Source organism: Coregonus lavaretus (genome assembly GCF_964263955.1).
Source record: "Coregonus lavaretus genome assembly, chromosome: 20".
Taxonomy (NCBI): Eukaryota; Metazoa; Chordata; class Actinopteri; order Salmoniformes; family Salmonidae; genus Coregonus; species Coregonus lavaretus.
The window spans coordinates 43,533,820-43,550,205 of NC_140007.1; the positions used below are offsets into that span (position 1 = coordinate 43,533,820).

At 45.2% G+C, this 16,386-nt stretch overlaps 1 protein-coding gene across 1 annotated transcript in view; it reads left to right on the forward strand.

Moving 5' to 3' along the window:
• The window catches only part of LOC311147309 (ski oncogene-like), a 27,970-nt gene extending 18,860 nt beyond the window's left edge, over positions 1–9,110 (forward strand). Inside the window, exons 2-6 of the mRNA XM_084183993.1 lie at positions 4,035–4,261; positions 5,213–5,496; positions 5,606–5,949; positions 7,448–7,678; positions 8,474–9,110. Coding sequence (XP_084040119.1) covers positions 4,035–4,261; positions 5,213–5,496; positions 5,606–5,949; positions 7,448–7,678; positions 8,474–8,653 — 1,266 coding nt within the window. The 3' untranslated portion in view covers positions 8,654–9,110. The remainder of the gene's footprint in view (positions 1–4,034; positions 4,262–5,212; positions 5,497–5,605; positions 5,950–7,447; positions 7,679–8,473) is intronic.
• The last annotated feature ends 7,276 nt before the right edge of the window (positions 9,111–16,386 follow it).

Genomic DNA, 16,386 nt, shown 5'->3' on the forward strand with positions numbered 1-16,386 from the left:
GTCCATCTCTCTCTGTCCATCTCTCTCTGTCCATCTCTGTCTCTGTCCATCTCTCTCTCTGTCCGTCTCTGTCCATCTCTCTCTCTGTCCATCTCTCTCTGTCCATCTCTCTCTCTCTCTGTCCATCTCTCCCTCTGTCCATCTATCTCTCTGTCATCTCTCTCTGTCCATCTCTCTCTCTCTGTCCATCTCTCTCTCTCTGTCCATCTCTCTCTCTGTCCATCTCTCTCTGTCCATTTCTCTCTCTCTGTCCATCTCTCTCTGTCCATCTCTCTCTGTCCATTTCTCTCTCTCTCTGTCCATCTCTCTCTCTGTCCATCTCTCTCTCTGTCCATTTCCATCTCTCTCTGTCCATCTCTCTCTGTCCATCTCTCTCTCTGTCCATCTCTCTCTCTCTGTCCATCTCTCTCTCTCTGTCCATCTCTCTCTCTCTCTCTCTGTCCATCTCTCTCTGTCCATCTCTGTCTCTCTCCATCTCTCTCTCTCTCTCTGTCCATCTCTCTCTCTGTCCGTCTCTGTCCATCTCTCTCTCTGTCCATCTCTCTCTCTGTCCATCTCTCTCTCTCTCTGTCCATCTCTCTCTGTCCATCTCTGTCTCTGTCCATCTCTCTCTCTGTCCGTCTCTGTCCATCTCTCTCTCTGTCCATCTCTCTCTGTCCATCTCTCTCTGTCCATCTCTCTCTCTGTCCATCTCTCTCTCTGTCCATCTCTCTCTCTGTCCATTTCCATCTCTCTCTGTCCATTTCCATCTCTCTATGTCCATCTCTCTCTGTCCATCTCTCTCTCTCTGTCCATCTCTCTCTCTCTGTCCATCTCTCTCTCTGTCCATCTCTCTCTCTCTGTCCATCTCTCTCTCTCTGTCCATCTCTCTCTCTCTCTGTCCATCTCTCTCTCTCTCTTTCCATCTCTCTCTCTCTGTCCATCTCTCTCTCTCTCTGTCCATCTCTTGCTCTCCCTCTGTCCATCTCTCTCTATGTCCATCTGTCTCTCTGTCCATCTCTCCCTCTGTCCATCTCTCTCTGTCCATCTCTCTCTGTCCATCTCTCTCTCTGTCCATCTCTCCCTCTGTCCATCTCTCCCTCTGTCCATCTCTCTCTATGTCCATCTCTCTCTCTTCCTCTCTTCCTCATTGATTCCAGAAGCGCTGCAGCAACTTGCTGAGCGCAATCTTCTCTATTCAAGATTACGATTGGTGGTGGGAGGGAAATAGATTTGGCCAGATTGAGCAGCCATTACGCCAGCCGGGCCAGGCCAGGCCAATCAGTGGGGGAGACAGGAGAGGAGGAAGGGAGAAGCCAGACGCGGTAGGTGCAAGGGGTTGTCAATCAAATGTTGTCACCTAGAAAGAGAGGGTTGTGGGGTGTGAAATGACTTCTGTCTCTATCCAGTCAAATTGGCAAGGCAGGTGTGTCTGTGTGTATGTCAGTAGGAAATGAATAGCTATCCCCGTATAGCCACTGGGGTCCTGTACAGCCACCGGGGTCCTGTACAGCCACAGAAGTCCTGTACAGCCACTGGGGTCCTGTACAGCCACTGGGGTCCTGTACAGCCACAGAGGTCCTGTACAGCCACTGGGGTCCTGTACAGCCACTGGGGTCCTGTACAGCCACTGGGGTCCTGTACAGCCACAGGGGTCCGGGGCCACCGGGGTCCTGTACAGCCACAGGGGTCCGGGGCCACCGGGGTCCTGTACAGCCACAGGGGTCCGGGGCCACCGGGGTCCTGTACAGCCACCGGGGTCCGGGGCCACCGGGGTCCTGTACAGCCACCGGGGTCCTGTACAGCCACAGGGGTCCGGGGCCACCGGGGTCCTGTACAGCCACAGGGGTCCGGGGCCACCGGGGTCCTGTACAGCCACAGGGGTCCGGGGCCACCGGGGTCCTGTACAGCCACAGGGGTCCGGGGCCACCGGGGTCCTGTACAGCCACCGGGGTCCGGGGCCACCGGGGTCCTGTACAGCCACCGGGGTCCTGTACAGCCACAGGGGTCCGGGGCCACCGGGGTCCTGTACAGCCACAGGGGTCCGGGGCCACCGGGGTCCTGTACAGCCACCGGGGTCCGGGGCCACCGGGGTCCTGTACAGCCACCGGGGTCCTGTACAGCCACAGGGGTCCGGGGCCACAGAGTGAAGGATTTGTATTATTACTGTCACACCCACACAATCTGAAACCCTGAGACTTTTGTCACACATAGACACACATACACACGCACGCACATACGCACATACACACGCACACACACACGCACATGCCAGCACTGGAGGGAGAAAGGGGGGTGCTGGGGGGGAGGAGGGTGCTGGGGGGGAGGGGGGTGCTGGGGGGGAGGAGGGTGCTGGGGGGGAGGAGGGTGCTGAGGGGGAGGAGGGTGCTGGGGGGGAGGGGGGTGCTGGGGGGGAGGAGGGTGCTGAGGGGGAGGAGGCTACTGACAGCTACAGATTGGAGAGGCTGATATCATGGCAGTCCGGAACACAGACCTGCCCTTGTCTGCGTTTTAAAGACTCCCTCAGCTCAGAGACTGAGACTGAGAGACAGAGACTGAGAGACAGAGACTGAGAGACAGAGACTGAGAGACAGAGACTGAGAGACAGAGACTGAGAGACAGAGACTGAGAGACAGAGACTGAGAGACAGAGACTGAGAGGCAGAGACAGAGAGACAGAGACTGAGAGACAGAGACTGAGAGACAGAGACTGAGAGGCAGAGACTGAGAGGCAGAGACTGAGACTGAGAGGCAGAGACAGAGAGACAGAGACTGAGAGACAGAGACTGAGAGACAGAGACTGAGAGACAGAGACTGAGAGGCAGAGACTGAGAGGCAGAGACTGAGACTGAGAGGCAGAGACTGAGAGGCAGAGACTGAGAGGCAGAGACTGAGAGGCAGAGACAGAGACTGAGAGGCAGAGACTGAGAGGCAGAGACAGAGACTGAGAGGCAGAGACTGAGAGGCAGAGACTGAGAGGCAGAGACTGAGAGGCAGAGACTGAGAGACAGAGACTGAGAGACAGAGACTGAGAGACAGAGACTGAGAGACAGAGACTGAGAGGCAGAGACTGAGAGGCAGAGACTGAGAGGCAGAGACTGAGAGACAGAGACTGAGAGGCAGAGACTGAGAGGCAGAGACTGAGAGACAGAGACTGAGAGGCAGAGACTGAGAGGCAGAGACTGAGAGGCAGAGACTGAGAGGCAGAGACTGAGAGACAGAGACTGAGAGACAGAGACTGAGAGGCAGAGACTGAGAGACAGAGACTGAGAGGCAGAGACTGAGAGGCAGAGACTGAGAGACAGAGACTGAGAGACAGAGACTGAGAGGCAGAGACTGAGAGGCAGAGACTGAGAGACAGAGACTGAGAGACAGAGACTGAGAGGCAGAGACTGAGAGGCAGAGACTGAGAGACAGAGACTGAGAGACAGAGACTGAGAGACAGAGACTGAGAGAGGTCTCACCTCTGCTGAAATACACGGTGTGGAAAGTAATACAATTGTCTGGAGTGCTGGCGTGTGCAGAGTGTGTGTGTGTGTGTGTACTGTAATCATTTGAAGCGATGTAGCTTTGCTGTGGACATGTTGTTGTTGTTTTTTGCACAAAACAAGCTCAACCTCAGTCAATATACCAGATGGTTAGGAAGGGCTTGCAAGCTCGAGTGTGTTGTCTAACACTTTAATAATCCTCAAGCACATACACACACACACACACTCTGTCAACACCCCTCCTAAATTTACACACACTCATACTCTGAATTGTCAGACGCCTTTTCCGCGACACCTGTCTGAAGGAGTTATTGTTGATTTGGCTCTTATTTATACTGAGATCATTCTCACACACACACACACACACACACACACACACACTGGCTGAGCCATCTGACACCTCTGGGTGTGTTTTTCAGTTCAGTTCAGACTGGCAGGCCAGTGAGGATGCCAAACGGGCAGCACGGCTCAAATTGCCCTCCGCTGGACAAAGGAAAGGGCCCCTCTCAGAGTAGAACGTAGACTTGACCTTGACCTTCTAACATGATATTTTCTCTTCTCTCTCCAGGCATCAGATCCCATCCCAGCCAAGAAGTCTAAACATGAAGACTTCCCATCGCTGCCCCTGTCCGACAAGCAACCCGATTGGCTACGATCCCTCTCGGCTTCGGCCAATAAGACTCTCAACTTTTTCCAGCCCAGACAAAGGCCCTCGGCTTTCAGGCCCTGGTCCCCTAACCTCTCAGCTGGGGACAAAGACACGCCCAGCCGCCCTCTGGCTCTCCTGAGAGACAGGTGAGCAGAATATACTCATAACAACAAACTACCCTGAAGAAACACACGTCAACATAGTACACCAAGCTTTAAACACACGTCAACATAGTACGCCAAGCTTTAAACACACGTCAACATAGTACGCCAAGCTTTAAACACACGTCAACATAGTACGCCAAGATTTAAACACACGTCAACATAGTACACCAAGCTTTAAACACACGTCAACATAGTACACCAAGCTTTAAACACACGTCAACATAGTACACCAAGCTTTAAAAGCAGCAACTGTTTGGTTGTTTTGAGAACACAGCTACGGCAGCCATTTTGGATGGGAATTTTGTGCTCATTCCCATGTGATGGATGTGCTCCCTCCCAGCATGCTTCACTATCAGGAGGGACCACCTGCTTGTCTGGGTGGGCTGAGGTTAGAGGGGCAGGGCTGACGGTCCCACTGCCTCCCACATGGCACCACTCACACACACTCAACCGTGGGCACACACTCAACCGTGGGCACACACTCAACCGTGGGCACCCACTCGGCGTGAATCACCACACACACATAAGAACATTACACACATTACATTCATACAGGAGCACACACACTTGATCTGATCCATTTTTCACTTAGTAGGAGTGAATATCCAACGGAATATTACAAGTGGCTCTGGATCTCCCTGATCGAGCCAAACCCATTTTGGATTCAGAAATAAAGTATCACGCATGCTCATTCTTAGTTAATTGTCGAACATTCTACATTCTTTCCCTGTAGTCCAACCAAAGGCACCTGAAGATCAACCCCCTCTGACATCATCCTCTCTCTCTCTCTCTCTCTCTCTCTCTCTCTCTCTCTCTCTCTCTCTCTCTCTCTCTCTCTCTCTCTCTCTCTCTCTCTGTCTCTCTCTCTCGCTGTCTCTCTCTCTCTCTCTCTCTCTCTCTCTCTCTCTCCCTCATTCCATCTCTCCCTCTCAGCCTCTACAACTTCAAGACCATGGAGAACGCTGTGTCCCCAAACGTGGCCCTCACGCCCCCACCCCTGACAAAGGCAGGGCCCCTGTTGTCCCCATCTGTGCCTAGCACCTCCCACCCCAGCACCGGCGAGGCCCCAGGAAAGGGGGCCAGCCCCATCTCCAGGCCCCGGAAGAGGAGGGCCACAGGGGAGCCCCCCTGTCCCCCATCGGCTGTAGCCAGCAAGCCTCCACCCCAGGAGGACAAGGACTCGGAAGTGGAGATCGAGGTGGAGAGCCGAGAGGAATGTGAGTAACTCAGAAACATTTTATGTTTGAAAGATTGTTGTCAACAGCCGAAAACCTCTTACACTGACACAAAACGTAACCTTACACTCTCTCCCCTCTCTTACCCCAGTCACTTCCTCCCTGTCCTCCCTGTCCTCCCCATCCTTCACCTCCTCCAGCTCAGCCAAGGACATGAGCTCGCCCGGCGCCCAGGTCCCGGTGTGTACGGTGACTTCTGCAGTGTTGAGCCCCGTGGGTGGCCCTCTCGCTGGGGTAGCGGCGGTGGTGTTGGCCCCTGAGGGCCCCGGCCCCGGGGGTCTGGAGTCGGAGTTGGAGATCATGAGGCAGGCGCTGGACAGCGGGCTGGACTCCAAGGAGTCTAAGGAGAAGTTCCTGCATGAGATCGTCAAGATGAGGGTGAAGCAGGAGGAAAAGCTGGGCTCAGCCCTGCAGGCCAAACGCAGCCTTCAACAGGTACAGAGACCCGTTAATCAACTATGCTATACCCCAATTCACAAATATATCATCAAATATCCATAAACACGTATAAAATATACATATATGCATTGCATAGAAAGGCTGATGAACTATCCCTGTGTGATGGGGAACCTTAGCTAAGATCAGAGGACTCGCGTTAGCTCCCACAGCTAATGCCTAGGCTTTAGCCCTGTTTTTGTTAATGCCAGTGTGTCTTAATTTCCTCAAACTCTAAGTGCTAGACAGAGGGGAAAGTGTTAAGAAATGGGAAAGTACTGTACACGCATTAAGCAACTAATACAGAAGTGTTCTAACTCAGAGGCCTGGCAGCTTACACTATGACTTGGCAAAAAAACGTTAAACGGATGTTGCTGCAAAAGCAGTCGGGGCAGACTTCCATTTTATTTTGGTCTTGGAAATATACCAATATATATATATATATATATATTTTAAACAAGCGACAACTGTGCGCGATGGTACACAACGTGCATCCTCTGAGACGGAACATTCTTGAATGACTGCATTCCACTTGGCTTACGTTAAGTCATTGTCTGTGAGTATCACTAACAAAACAAACGTCCCAGTTTAAAACAGCAGCCAGATGAGAGTAAGCAATCACTTTTGTTCAAAAGTTCTACTTCATTTACCAAACAGGACATTTAGTAAATTGAGCAAGAAGTAGAATGGGGGATTGTAGTTGTGTTCTTTTCACCAGACTTTAACGAGGTAGCTAACAAAGCTTGACGACAGATACGCTTGTCCTGGCAGTTAGGTTCCCATGACAAGTGTGTTTCCACACACACACACACACACACACACACACACACACACACACACACACACACACACACACACACACACACACACACACACACACGTACGCAAGAGAAATCTGTTAGTCTCGCAGTTTCAAAGAGGAAGGAAACCTCACTTCTGTTCACCCTCTCATCTTCTTAACCCTTGACCTCTAGTAAACACTGGGCTGTGGTGTATTGGAATGCTTCGAACATGTCCAGTATATAGAAGAAAGCTTTATTTAGTGATCTTCCTATGAATGTATCAGTAGCTAGCCTACAAGCTCTTAACTCTGCATCCCTTGGCTGAAACCACTTGACTTGTACAACTTCTAACATGTCTTATAACACAGTTATAGACATTGTGCAGAATAATGTTTTTCACAATCTTAATGTTACATTAAGCTTACATTGTGTTTGGATGAGCTTTCATTGCTTTTTGTTTAATGATAGCTCTTTATCTGTTTTCGAGGAGTTCGCAATGAGTTTCACAAGGTTCAAAGTTCAACAGGGTTTCCCCAGGCTCAATGTCAACAGCTAGCTTGTTGTTTGGTTTAGCGTCCTTTAATAAGTTTAATGCCAACTCTTCCTCTGTATGCTAATTAGGTTACGCTAACCTGTACTCAGGAATGCTAATTAGTTAATGCTAACTCAGGAATGCTACCTTTAGTGCTCATGTGTATGTGTGAACTGTTCCCTAGGAGTTGGAGTTCCTGCGGCTGGCTAAGAAAGAGAAGCTCAGGGAGGCCACGGAGGCCAAGCGGAACCTGAGGAAGGAGATTGAGCGCCTTCGCGCCGAGAGCGAGAAGAAGATGAAGGAGGCTAACGAGTCGCGCGTGCATCTGAAGAGGGAGCTGGAGCAGGCCCGGCAGCTCCGAGTGTGCGACAAGGGCTGCGAGGCGGGCCGTCTGCGCACCAAGTACTCGGCACAGGTGAGGACACACACACACAACACACACACACACAGGCTACTCAAACCCAGACAGAGCAGAGGCCATAGTCAGTGTCTGTAGTCTGAGTCTGAAGACATAAACACTCCGAACGGTGGCTAGACGTCAAAGTAATTGCAACATTTCTGTCTAACACCAAGGCTAAGTCTTCTCATGGTCAATGGGGAAAGAGAGAAAAAAAGTCCTTGTCGAAAATAAATGGGTGTAACCCAAAGAGCACAGACGCGAGATAAGTGCTAGCCCAAAGAGGAAACAGGAAGAGACGTCTAGTTCCTCTTAAGCATCATGGGAAATGTAGATTAGACAAAACAAAGGGGCGGTACACTGGATTCCTGTCTGTAGTTTCTCTAAAAAGAACAATTCACTTTCCAGCCCTGTCATAAAGCCCTGTCATAAAAGCCTTTATTTGAGTGAATGTTTAAAATGTTTATAGTTTTTATAGTGTTTATGGGCTTTGGGGAGACAGCTAAGTTAGGTCTGTGTCAGGGTTAGTCCCAATGTTCACTGTTGTGTGTCTGGGTTAGGGTTAGGGCTAAGGCTAGTCTTAATGTGTGTCTGGGCAGGATGTGGAGAGACTTAGAGGTTTGCACGGGCAGGGGGAAGGATGTGGCCAATGGCTGTGTGTGTGTGTGTGTGTCTGTGTGTGTCTGTGTGTGTGTGTGTGTTTTTTAAGAGTTCAAAACATGATATTAGGTAGTAAATAAGAAAAGACAGGAAATGCTGAAAGTAGACACACCAGGCATATATCCCTTCATGGTGCTTTTTGTTTTGTTCCAGATGGAGGACCTGCAGATGAAGCTCCAGCATGCCGAGGCGGACCGCGAGCAGCTCCGGGCAGACCTACTGCAGGAGCGGGAGGCCAGGGAACACCTGGAGAGAGTGGTCAAGGAGCTGCAGCAGCAGCTGTGGCCCAAGGAGCAGGACACGCCTACCAAGGACACCCCCGTCAACAACTAACCCTTCCCACAACCAACCCCCCGCCAATCCCCCATTATCAGCACCCCGAAACAAAACTACGCCCCCCCCCCCACCCCCCCGCCCCCCCGCCTCATCCAACCAGAGAGACTGAGATGACAGAGACATGATAGAGTAAAGCAGATATATTGATCCTCTATATGTGCGTGTATCCATCCTCACGTATGCATCCTTGGAGAGAGAAACAAAGCAAGTCAAACTTGGTATTTGTACATGGACCTAGTTGTTGGTATTTGTACATGTACCAAGTTGTTAGTAGTTGTTGGTATTTGTACATGTACCAAGTTGTTACTAGTGGTTGGTATTTGTACATGTACCAAGTTGTTACTAGTTGTTGGTATTTGTACACGGACCAAGTTGTTACTAGTTGTTGGTATTTGTACACGGACCAAGTTGTTACTAGGACAAGCACTGAAACTCACCTCCCTTCCACAAACTGAAAATTGGAGAAGAAAAAAAAATTATATATATATATATATATATATATATATATATATATATATATATATATATATATATATATAGCACAAAATATGGTTGTGCCTGTATTTTCTGAGACTGAAACTGGTGAGCATTTTAGATAAAGACTTTTGTATGATAAAGAAAAAGATAATAATACAATAATTTTACAACTGGCCTGTTTAGAGGCAAAATGGAGGACTGTCAAAATGGCAGAGGAGCCGGGCCGTATGACTGGACTCTTCAGACGTGCCCCAGCAGGGCTCCTGCTTCGTTTCCCGTGAAGAAGTTGAAGAATTTCATGACCTTATAAGCTATTTAAGAGACTGCATAGCGATATGTAAAAAAACCCGAAACAAAAACATTTTCTTTGCTTCTTTGCGCTATAGGAGCTTGAAAAAAATGAAAGATATTAACAGACAGCATGCAAGACAAACTACCACCAGTGCCATCATGGTTAGTCGGTGTGTAGAGGAGGCCATTGTGATCCATTGAGGAGAAGTATCAAGTTTGTTCTACTATTCCAGAAATACATCATAAAGTTTACTATGGAAGGGGTGCGGAGGATTGCATTGGACTAGATGTTTTCTCTCTTTGGCACAGGCCCTGTATCTGTGTGTTCAGGCACACCTTTTAGAATGAGCACTTCATTTAGATATTAACAACAAGAGATGTTCACACAAATACATCGAAACAACATACATACTTGTCGTCATTATGTGTTCGCGAGCATTTGGGTTAAAACCCAAAAGTCTATCTTATAAAGATGAACTTTATGATCAATTTGTATCTGGATGCAATCTGAAGCCCAGATTTGTACACAAGACTTCTGCTGGGTTTCCCCTGGGGCTGTTGGTTAAAACCAGCTTACCTGGGTTTACTCCTTTTCATTTGATTAGCGAGAGTTGGCATGACTTGCTCAAATGAAGATCAAAAATACCATTTTTGAATGCTATGATTTTAGGTCTGGAAGTGGCGCCTTTAGCCAGAACCACAACATTTTATTTTTAATTAGATGATGGTATGTAAATATAGATGTGTTTTTTTCTTTTACTTTACAATATTGAATCGCACTTTGTCATAACAAAATACTGTTATAATGCCTTATACTCCCACTATTGTCTTCAATCTTACATTGGAGAGGACATATCCATGACAACAACAATACAAATCCAAGTGAGCATTTTTGTTATTAAATGCAACTCATTTAAATGCAATGTAATCATGTGTTTAAGACAAAATATTGTAAATACATTAAGAGAAAAAAGGGGTCTACATGTTGATACAGTTTGGGCTGTCGAAAATTGTCATTTCAATCTTTTTTGGCACTAATTATACCCTTTTTGTTGTCAATTAACACTCATCAAAATAGAAAGACAGAATGGCTTGGGCACCCAACTCTCCTAAAACGTTGGTATTTATTAATACGAGAATGATTCATCCACGTTCCAAGGGGTGAAACACAGTGCTGTTAGACCACTCATGGGAAACCAGTGATTATAACAGTCCGAAGACACATTGCTCACATATTTACCTGAAAAATATAAAGATGATTAATAAAAAAAATATAAAGGTGATTTAATAAAAAAAATACATTTTATAATGCTCCACTACACACAGTGGGTACAATGCAATCAGAATGTACATTTTGTTTATGCTATTTTCCTTTGGTTGTTGATGTTGTTTTTAATGTGGGATATTTTTATTGCTTGTTTCTTATGTTCCTTTTTCCAATAGAAAACTCATATATTTTCATTCATATGCATGACATTTGAGAAGGTTTGCCATACATATAGTCATTATTGGGCATTGATACTGTACATGTAAGGGGATTTATTGTGTTATACAGCAAACCTGTCTTTTTTAGAGGAATCTAACCATGTTTATTACATAGTTCAAGAAAAATAACTTTACACATACACGCAAAAACACAACCTGAAGTTCAAACGCAATGCTGGACAACCTGAAGTGCCTGAAAGTGGGCAGAGGGTTTTCCAGATCAGGAACACTGACGATGAAGTAACTGTTTGTATCTGGCCTCAGTAGGAACGTGCTCAGAGTCAACTCCACCATGGGATGTCATTACCGTCACAGTGCAGATGTCATGCCCATCACAAAGTGCAGACACTGTCGACGGAGGGGACATTTTCTTTTTGCACTCTCGGGGGGAGTCTCTAGAACATTCTCTCTTCTCTCTGCACTATCCCTCTGGATAGGCCTGACTTGACTACATTGCTCAAGCTACAAGATGCAGCTTTTTTTTCAGTATTTCTAATCCAATGCAGTTTAAGGCAGTAATTCCATTTACTCTTCTTTTTGAGCAGAAACAATTTAATGACTTGTAATTGTAAAAAAATAAAAATAGAATAAGGCATTTTGAATTATATCTTTAATTTATTCAGAAATGCTCTTTTAGAGATATGCATGTTAAAAACAATTATAGCTATCAACAGATACCATAGCTATGCGGTATTATGAGGTTAACTCTTGGTTGTAGAAAACGATGGTCTACCATTTTTATGTGATTTGGTCTGTCTATCCAAAGGTGGACATCTCTAACTAGTGAAGAGGGCATTATGTCGAAGCCCCATGTCTTAACCAATATTAGAAAGGCCAATGTTATTTAGAGACTGACACTGAGTCTGTGACTTTTGCAGACCTAAAATTGGTACATTTTATAGTTGTTTTTACACTCAAATGAATTTGATATTTGTAGTTTCCTTTTCATGGTTTTCTACAAAAAAGGGACAAAATGACAACATTGGCTCTTTGCTCCCAAGTAAAAGAAAAAAACGGATAAATGATTTATTATTTTTAAACAAGAACCATTTTGCTAAATGGAGGACAAAAAAGCAGCAATAACATTAGAAAAGACAAAACTAGCCAGTGTGAAGATTTAAAAGTAAGAATTTACAAGTGTAAATAATTTTTCATTTACAAAATTGTATTATATATGTACATGGTGTTTCCTTTTTTTCCAAAACAAATCTTTTCTTACACAATAGCTGTCTTGTTTTTTGGGGGTTTGTATTTTAACCAAGAACATGTTTCAAAAACAATTATTGCAGTGCATTAGAGAATATTCCCTACACATTGTTTATCTCATTATTTAGATGTTTATTTTACTGTAAGGTCTTTATATTGAAATACTTTTTTCACCAGTTCATATATTTTTTACAATATATTCAAAATCAGATAGTGTACAGTGCCTTCAGAAAGTATTCATACCCCTTGACTTATTCCACAGTTTGTTGTGTTACAGCCTGAATTAGACATTTATTAAATAGATTTTTTGTCTCACCCAGCTACACACAAAACCCAATAACGACTAAGTGAAAATATGTTTTTAGAAATTGTTGCTTATTTATTGAAAATGAAATACAGAAATATCATAATTTACATAAGTATTCACACCCCTGAGTCAATACTTTGGCACCTTTGGCAGCGATTACAGCTGTGAGTCTTTCTGGGTAAGTCTCTAAGAGCTTTCCACACCTGCCACATTTGTCCATTATTCTTTTTTTTTAATGTTCAAGCTCTGCCAAATGGGATGTTGATCATTGCTAGACAACCATTTTCAGGTCTTGTCATAGATTTTTAAGTAGATTTAAGTCAAAACTGTAACTCGGTCAATCAGGAACATTCAGTGTTTTCTTAGTTAGCAACTCCATTGTAGATTTGGCCTTGTGTTTTAGGTTATTGTCCTGCTGAAAGGTGAATTCATCTCCCAGTGTCTGGTGGAAAGCAGACTGAACCAGATTTTCCTCTGATTTTGCCTGTGCTTAGCTCCATTCTGTGTCTTTTTTATCCTGAAAAACTCCCCAGTCTTTAATGATTGCAAGCATACCCATAACATGATCCAGCCACCACTATGCTTGAAAATATGGAGAATGGTACTCAGTAATATGTTATATTCAGGACAAAATTAGGTTAGTATTGTTGAGTAACTACAATGTTGTTGATCCATCCTCAGTTTTCTCCTATCACAGCCATTAAACTCTGTAATTTTGTCACCATTGGCCTCATGATGAAATCCCTGAGCAGTTTCTTTCCTCTCCGGCATCTGAGTTAGGAAGGATGCCTCTTTGTAGTGACTGGGTGTATTGATACACCATCCAAAGTGTAATTAATATGCGCAAAGGGAATTTCAATGAAGAGTTTTTTTTTGTTTTTTTACCCATCTACCAATAGGTGCCCTTCTTTGTGAGGCATTGGAAAACCTCCCTGGTCTTTGTGGTTGAATCAGTGTTTGAAATTCACTGCTCTACTGAGGGACCTTACACATCATTTTATGTGTGTGGTACAAAGATAAGGTAGTCATTCAAAAATAATGTTTAACACTATTATTGCACACAGAGTGAGTCCATGCAACTTATTATGTGACTTGTTAAGCAAAGTTTTACTCCTGAACTTATTTAGGCTTGCCATAACAAAGGGGTTGAATACTTATTGACTTAAGACATTTCAGCTTTTCATTTCTAATTTCGGGAAAACATAATTCCGCTTGGACATTATGGGGTATTGTGTGTAGCCTAGTGACAAAAAAATCTCAATGTAATCAATTTTAAATTCAGGCTGTAACACAACAAAATGTGGAAGAAGTCAAGGGGCGTGAATACTTTCTAAAGACACTGTATGAATCTGTTATTCAATGTGTTTCTATGGGTTAATAGCAGTAAGGCCAAAAACAATGTTTAATCAAATAATGGTAAAAATTGGTCACACAAGAACTATCGCCACCTCGCAGATTTCCCCCCCACATCCTCATGTATATTTTAGCCCTACGCTGCTGCTAATACTATATCAACTTTACAATTCTAGAAATATTTTTATGTAAGAGGTAAATGTATGCTTTCTCGTTTATTAATGACGCATATATAGTATGAGAAAAAAGCTTGGCTTATTTATCTATTCCCTCCTTTTCCCCTTCTCTTTTTCCCCCCTTCATCCTCACCCCTTCATCCTCACCCCTTCATCCTCCCCCCTTCATCCTCCCCCTTCATCCTCCCCCCTTCATCCTCCCCCTTCATCCTCACCCCTTCATCCTCCCCCTTCATCCTACCCCTTCATCCTCACCCATTCATCCTCCCCCTTCATCCTCTCCCTTCATCCTCTCCCTTCATCCTCCCCCTTCATCCTCACCCCTTCATCCTCACCCCTTCATCCTCCCCCTTCATCCTCACCCATTCATCCTCCCCCTTCATCCTCCCCCTTCATCCTCCCCCTTCATCCTTACCCTTTCATCCTCCCCCTTCATCCTCACCCCTTCATCCTCACCCCTTCATCGACACCCTCTCACGACACGGACTATATTGTAAAGTAAAGAACTTTATGAGATTATGTTTGAAAATAGCTATGCTTATATACCACAGTGACTGAATGTACAGTGTATAGATGCATTACCCGAAATAAAGTTGTTTGTCCAGATTAAATGACCCACTTTTCTTTGTTATAGCTGCTTTTTGTTTCTTGCTGTGTGACCATCAGTTTGACATGAATTCAACCCCCTGCCTCAGGCGTCCCAGTTTTTATACATGGCAATGACTTAGAATATGGTGTAATTACTGTAATAGGTATACTGTTCAGCTGTTCACACTCTTATGAACATGCTATGAGCATGACTCTTTTGATTATTTATACACAAGCGTTTCCCACCTTTTGCAAAAAAAAATGCATTGAAAGTATAGGGAGCGTTACTCAATTCACTCTGCGACCGGTGATCAGCGATACTGTGGCAGAGTTACAAAGACGTGGTGGTTAGTCATTGAGTCATTGTGCCTTACTGAATAGCTCATGAATTTAAGATTAAATGTATCAAATTCAAAGATAGAGGACGACATTTGGTCTTACGGAATCAGACAGAGAGTTAAAACCATTCAGTTACACTCCTGAAGCATGGTTGTAGCAGAATCCCCATTGGTCATATAATGAATGTAGCCTATGCTCACCAAATCAAAGATTCTAGTTTTCTAAGGAAACATTTGACAGTTTTTATTATTCAAGTGTTCATACTACATGAAGAACAACTGCTCTTTCCATGACATAGACTGACCAGGTGAAACCTATGATCCCTTATTGATGTCACTTGTTAAATCCACTTCAGTCAGTGTAGAGGAAGGGGAGGAGACAGGTTAAAGAAGGATTTTTAAGCATTGAGACATGGATTGTGTATGTGTGCCACTCAGAGGGCAAATGGGAAAGACGAAAGATTTAAGTGCCTTTGAACGGGGTATGGTAGAAGGTGCCAGGCGCACCGGTTTGTGTCAAGAACTGCAACGCTGCTGGGTTATTCACGCTCAACAGTTTCCCGTGTGTATCAACAATGGTCCACCACCACCCAAAGGACATCCAGCCACCTTGACAGAACTGTGGGAAGCATCCCTGTGGAGCGCTTTCGACACCTTGTAGGTTCCATGCCCCGACAAATTGAGGCTATACTGAGGACAAAAGGGGGTGCAACTCAATATTAGGAAGGTATTCCTAATGTTTTGTACACTCATTGTATAGACAGTATGGTCAACAACAAGACAACACTTATAGCTAAACCTGGTCAAGCTCCAAAGGTTCCATGCATGTGAGCGCCACAACAACAAAAACATTATATTGCTTCATCCTCTTATACGTTTCATGCACACAGCTATGGTTTCAGGATAAGAGCTATGGTTTCAGGATAAGAGCTATGGTTTCAGGATAAGAGCTATGGTTTCAGGATAAGAGCTATGGTTTCAGGATAAGAGCTATGGTTTCAGGATAAGAGCTATGGTTTCAGGATAAGAGCTATGGTTTCAGGATAAGAGCTATGGTTTCAGGATAAGAGCAACAATAATTACTGTGACTTGGGGCTCTATTCAATCCGTATCGCAGAAGTTTAGCGTTTACAGCGTGCTATACATTTAATTGAAAGGTAATTTCCTATTGAGCCGACATCTGCAGCGTTTACCATGAATGCAGTCTCCGCTAACGTGGGAACTTTGCCTTTAAATTTAAATCACGCCGTAACGCTACATTTCCACGATAGGGATTGAATAGAGCCCCTAAAGGCACAACAACATTTTGCTTAGGGCCCCAAAAGGCTAGGGTCGGCTCTGACTGCATGTGTGTGGCCCCTCATGAAGAGTTCCCATCAAGGTTGCCCATCCCTGTAGTAGGGCATTGTACTCTGGTGTGTATGGCGTGGTTTCATGTCACGATACATGCTTTTATGTCTAGCTTTGAGTTGCAAGTCTCTCCCTCTCTCTGGTAGTCTGTCGGTTTCG